The sequence below is a fragment of the Rosa chinensis genome, chromosome 2 (assembly GCF_002994745.2).
Source record: "Rosa chinensis cultivar Old Blush chromosome 2, RchiOBHm-V2, whole genome shotgun sequence".
In the NCBI taxonomy this organism is placed as follows: Eukaryota; Viridiplantae; Streptophyta; class Magnoliopsida; order Rosales; family Rosaceae; genus Rosa; species Rosa chinensis.
This window is the reverse complement of record NC_037089.1, coordinates 56,177,391-56,183,390: the sequence shown is the minus strand read 5'-3', so window position 1 is coordinate 56,183,390 and position 6,000 is coordinate 56,177,391. Positions and strand designations below refer to the sequence as shown.

Here is a 6,000-nt window from a genome sequence, read left to right as displayed (position 1 = left end):
AAATTTAAGGGAAAAAAAGAAAGAAAGAAAGAGAAAGCTTGTGGAGCCGAGCTTCACATCGAAAACTGCATTTCTTCGGAAGGAAGAAACATGAGAGCCAAATATTGTTCGAAATCTAGGGATGTTTAGTTTTCGAAGGACTTGGCAGATTATAAAAATGTTTCCAAATGAGTGAGACTGGAGGAAGGTCAAATTGGACAGAAAACAGGTCAAGCGTTCTGCTTCTTGAAGATCAGTTGCTTTTGGAGCAGCACAGTTTATAACTCCAATGGAATTTGGGAGATAATTTTATATGGACGCAAAGATGAAAGTGTCTAGTTTGATTTCCAACTGGAATCACCGTCATTGCGTACCTGTAACTTGATGGGAGATAATTTTATGAGGATGCATCAAAGAGGCATTCCTGGCCCTTTAATGAAGATTCTTTTGTTTCCCAAAGGGGAAAAAAAAAGAATCAAATAGGCTTTAATTTGAGAATTTATATCTCAATCCCTAATCATGTAGAGACAGTTGTAATACAAGATAGATCAAGGTTTCAAGAACTATATTGAATACAATTTAAATTCCAATAAAAGACATGACAAACCAACTTTACAGTTTATTGATATACAGAATACAAAATACATGTATTGGTCAAAATAATAATAATACAACGTGTATACAGAGATTTCACTAAACTACATTAAAAATTATTCCTTCTTCAAATTGTGCCTACAATAAATGACGTCAACTTTGTTCCCCCTGCCAACTCCATCTAGGAGCTAATTGGGGACTAATGTGAATGATAGATTTTGATATGAACACACTAGCCACCAGACCCAATCAAACTTTACTATGGGAAGAAGCACTTAAATGGTTCAAACAACCGAGTATGCAACTCAGAGGAAAGCTCACTTACCTACCTGAACAATATATAGATACATTCACTTTACCAAATGTACAGTTAGAAGTGGTGTTTCCAAGTAAGCATGTCAATAGCGTCTGTGGTTCAGCAAATTAGGGAGAATACAGGGCGGAGAGTGGGAGAAATTGGCATTGTTCAAGAATCTGGGAATTGGTTGTCAAGAGCTTTTACCATATATAGTCTTGGCTGTCTTTGTTCATTCGCCCGCGTTCAATATCTTGAGTGGTTTGTTGGCCTTCACCACCGGAGGCAGATTGGTGCTGGCCAAAATCACTGCTGGACCCACTGGTCTCACTAGCTAATTCCTTGATCTAGCTCTTGGCTTTCTAGTGCTAACTTTCTAAATTTCAACATGTCTTCCTTGTATTCACGAGTGCTGTATTGTGTGCTTTCAGAGGAAATGTATATCATACTTTGACCTGGTATAACTCCTTCATTTAATTCATCTGGAGAAAGATTGCCTTCCAAAGCTCGAAGTCTCGAACTACCTGCTTTTGATCAAATATTAGAATAAAATGCCAAAGGCTGAACTATGGTGTTTATATGGGTTTCATGATATTATTATGTATATAGTCATGCATTTGGAAAGTCACATGATATTATTATGTATATAGTCACGCATTGTTCAAGTTTTGCCGTTAACAGTTTTTCCAACTATAAAGTCATAAACAAGAATCCAACATCTGTGTGGAAGAGGGTTTCCTTTTCCACCATACTTTATCAAATACCTCCATGGATACAGTAACCACACATCATGACTACCATTTATAACTTCTTTGAAAGTTTGGAGGCTCTTATGTTATGGACGTCACTAAGTGCTAATAGTTTGAACTATTCAAGTAAAAGCCAACCATAAAACCAAGAGAACGTACCAGGGATTGGTGGTTTGGTCCTAGGCCTATTGTCAGTTGGTCTTGACTGATGTAAAACAAAAACTAAAGGGATCATTTTAGAAGAAGACAATTTCAAAGATGATCTAAAAGACTAAAACCGATGCTTGACATCCTTCCAAAGTAATAGCCTGGCATAGCTTACAATACACTTCAGCAAAGACAAAATTTTAATAAACACACCAAATATATATGTATATATTTACATATATTAAGAGGAGTCCTACGAGACTCCATACTCACAGAAAGATATTTGAATTGTAAAGAAAAAGGAGGATGTAAACAAGACAAATAGATCTATCGCATCAGCTCAAGCTAACTTCCGAACTTTGTAAGATTACCTGGCTCATTTTTGGCCGACGGTGGGCAGAATGTCGCACAGAAGCAGCAGCGCAGGCAATCATACGAGCCATTTCGCTGGAGTTGTAATCATTCTGCAACCTTTCATCAACAAGACCATCAATGTTTCCCTTTTCCAATGCTCGCGCGAGCAAAGGCCTTGCCTGAAATTCAATAACAGTGTCTATAATCTTTCCGGGCCATTCAAGCTTCATAGTTACAAAAAGTTTCACAGGGAGAGAGCAGAGCAGAGAATTCTCCATGAAAGCATATAGCAAGATTTGACGAAAGAAGGCCATAACAGTAAAACGGATAGGTCATGAAGCAACTACGTTATCTTTTAATAAGATGCAGCCATATTACGACACACTGATGCAGATGAACTGTCAAGAATTAGTAGTGAGAATATTGTATACGCACCCACTCAACCATGCTATCATCAGTGAAGGAATGAGTTGTGAAGGAATGAGTTTTATCAATGGGTTGGCGTCCAGTAATCAATTCCAATAGCACGACTCCGAATGAGAAGACATCTGACTTATCACTGAGCTTTCCACTGGTTGCATATTCAGGATCTAAGTATCTGAATATTTACAACCAAGTAACGGATGAAACACTTAGTAAATCAACCACTACAACCTTTCAGTACAAACTTAGACTGCATGGAACCTACAAATCAGTGTTGAAGTAATCCAGACTACATCGATCTTACCCAAAAGTTCCCATAACCCTTGTGGAGACATGAGTATCTGTATCTAAGGCAAACTTGGCAAGTCCAAAGTCTGCAACCTGAACAAAGAATACATATATACAATACATAGTACACGTTAATATTATCTGCATTTGATAAGAAATGCAAAATACATTCAATAACTCCTCTTAAGAGTATATTGTCTTATTCGGAAACTAAGCAGTACTGATAGGAAAATTTTACATTTAAAGTTATCCTCGTAATATCCAACTAACACACATTTCTTTGCTTTTGACATGGGCAGTGGCAGATGAAGGAAAACAAAGTCATCAAGGATCAAGATTTTGGTGATATAGTAACAAACTCTGGACCTCGTATATAAATGCTTTTCTCCTTTTCTATTTCAATTGTATTTATAAGAAAAACAAAGTCATCAAGGATTTTCATCCCATTACCAAATTGACCATCATGTCTTCAAAGTAAGTGTAATTTATTTTTCACATAAAGGGTTTGTTTTTCAGACTTAGTGTTTATGAGATTACTGTAGTCATCAAGCTTTATAGCTTTGTGAACAACTATGCAGCAAGAACATCATGAGCTTTATATATCAAAATGTGAAAGGGGGAATTCACGGTCCCCCTGTCCACTCCCAGCTTTCAGCTGTTTAATTGCAACCACTTTCCCATTTGGAAGAATACCTTTATGGACAAAACCAAAGCCTCCTTGACCAAGAAGATTGTCGTTGGAGAATCCATTTGTTGCCCTGACTAATTCTTCATATGTAAATGTGCTTTCGGAAAATCCAAAGGCTGGGGGCGGTTTATCTGATCCATACAATTCATCCTCAGAAACAGAGGCGGAACCTGAAACTTCTCAATGGGGGGGGCCAAAAATATTGATAATTTTTTTTTTCAACAACTGATATTTACTATAAAATTCAAATACAAACAAATATTGAATAACAAAAACGAAAAATTATTTTTTCTTCATTTTTGATGCCATATATTAAGAATCCATTAATATTCTGCTTTAAATGAACCTTAATTAATAATTTATAGAAGGGGAGTGCTATATACACACTCACTTGAGTGTGTGTGAGCCACACTCAGACAAGTGTCAGCTTCTCATTACTTTCTACTATTTAATTACACAATAATAATTAATACAACTTTGAATTTATTTTTTTCCATCTCTACCCCTGTTTTGGAAAATATAGAGATTAGAGACCCCTTTTTCTTCTACTTTCCTTTCCCGCCACAAACCAATTAAAGCTTCAATTTTCCCGCTAGAGGGCTTAATTACCTCAAAGTAAAATTTTGAGATCCCTGATTTAGAAAGGAAAAAAAAACAAGCTTCTGAGATGCAATTTCCAACTATATTAGTTACTTTTGTGGGTTGCCTTTTACATTGAGATAAGATTTTTAATCAATTTATGCGATTTTTGTGTTGATAGTTGGTACTGATATATACTCATGATTGTCCCTAATTAAATCGGTACTTTATTGTGAGATAGTTCTTACTCTTATATACCTGATTTCCTTTTTTATTTGACGTGATTGTAGGAAATTAGTTAATTGACCTGCTATCATTTATATTGTCCAATTATCCTTGTTTCATTTCTCAGATAGTAAAATTTGGTTGAATAGTAGTTTTTTCTGATGTAAACGTTAATGCAAATAATGATCTTATTTTTTGTTGATCTTAATGGTTGAAGCCAAAAAAAAAGGATCTTATAGTACCTTACCAACCAAGTTTGCTAAATGTTAGTTCTTGATAACCTACCTAGCTGTCATAAAAATAAAAATAAAAACTACCTAACTGCTATTACTAATAAATGCAGCACCATTGTAGTTGAATAAGTCAAGAATGGAGAGACTAGTTTGTTTGATTATATTGTGTTTTATAATGCTTGTAATAAGCTATTAAGTGGTACCCATTTTTTGTTATAAGCATATTCACAATCACATGGGTTTTGATTAAATGGTTTCTAGCTATTCAGTGTTCTATCTAGAAATAGATAGTGGAGGGAAAGTAAAAAATGGAGGGAGAAAAAATGGTTAGGGGTAGAGATGGAAAACAATAAATTCAAAGTAGCATTAATTGTTATTGTGTAATTAAATAGTAGAAAGTAATGAGAAGCTGACACTTGTCTGAGTGTGGCTCACACATACTCAAGTGAGTGTGTATATAGCACTCCCCTTTATAGAATTCTATAAGCTAAATAAGTCAACTAATGAAGTTAATTATTATAATTATCAGTTTACAAGGAGTAATTATTGTTAAGACTTCAATTTGGGGGGCCATGATTGTAAATTATAGTTTAATTTACTTTTAATTAGGATAAAAACACAAGCCAATCAATAGCTTAGCAGCATTTTTCAAAATAATTAGGGGGGGGGGGGGGGCCAGGGCCCACTTCGGCCCCCATATGGTTCCGCCATTGCTTAGAAAGTAAACGGCCGTGTGGGAATTGAACGTATATGACTTTGTATTCAAATTCATAAGCTTTCATGAAAGTTTACATGCAAACGAATGTCTGACACTAATTTTCTCACTGAGAGCAAGGTGAAAGCCAATTTAGCACGAGATCGATGGTGGTTGTCTTTTGACACTATCAAAGATGAAACATTAATATTACACTAACAAAAGAAATGCGTAGACGAAACCATTCTGTTTTCCCTAGTCCAGAGATTTATAATGGCCGCTTGGTGGGGAACGAACTAGGACAAAGTGGTGTTAGATAAGTAGTTAGAGTGCCACTACCTAGGCTCCAGGTCCTAGGTTCGAGTCACCATGGGGGGTAGGAGTGAAATCTTTTGATCATTTTTTCACACACACACAAAAAAAAAAAAAAAAAATACTTGGACAAATAAAAAGGTGCTAAGACAAAGCAAGTTACAAGCAAGTGAAGTGTAACACTAGGCCTGGCATTTAAACCGGTAACCCGCAAACCCGCACGCTAAAAACCCGCCCGTTTATTAATCCGGGCTAAAAAAAAGCCCGTACGCAAAAACCCTTGCAGGCTAAACCCATTGGAATCCATTAACTCAAAACCCTTTCCAAAACCCCATTCTAGCAAACTTTTAGGATTTTTAATTTTTTTAAATTTGATTTACTCTCAAACTTTATCTTATTCTAGCAATCATTACCAAACGAGACATTAATTGTAAAAATAC

The 6,000-nt window shown here is 35.7% G+C and overlaps 1 protein-coding gene across 1 annotated transcript in view; it reads right to left on the bottom strand.

Moving 5' to 3' along the window:
* Nucleotides 1–1,006: 1,006 nt before the first annotated feature.
* The window catches only part of LOC112185554 (proline-rich receptor-like protein kinase PERK15), a 44,771-nt gene continuing 39,777 nt past the window's right edge, over nt 1,007–6,000 (bottom strand). The window contains exons 3-6 of the mRNA XM_024323813.2: nt 2,846–2,922; nt 2,554–2,716; nt 2,123–2,297; nt 1,007–1,392 (exon numbers count right to left, since the gene is read on the bottom strand). Coding sequence (XP_024179581.2) covers nt 1,199–1,392; nt 2,123–2,297; nt 2,554–2,716; nt 2,846–2,922 — 609 coding nt within the window. The 3' untranslated portion in view covers nt 1,007–1,198. The remainder of the gene's footprint in view (nt 1,393–2,122; nt 2,298–2,553; nt 2,717–2,845; nt 2,923–6,000) is intronic.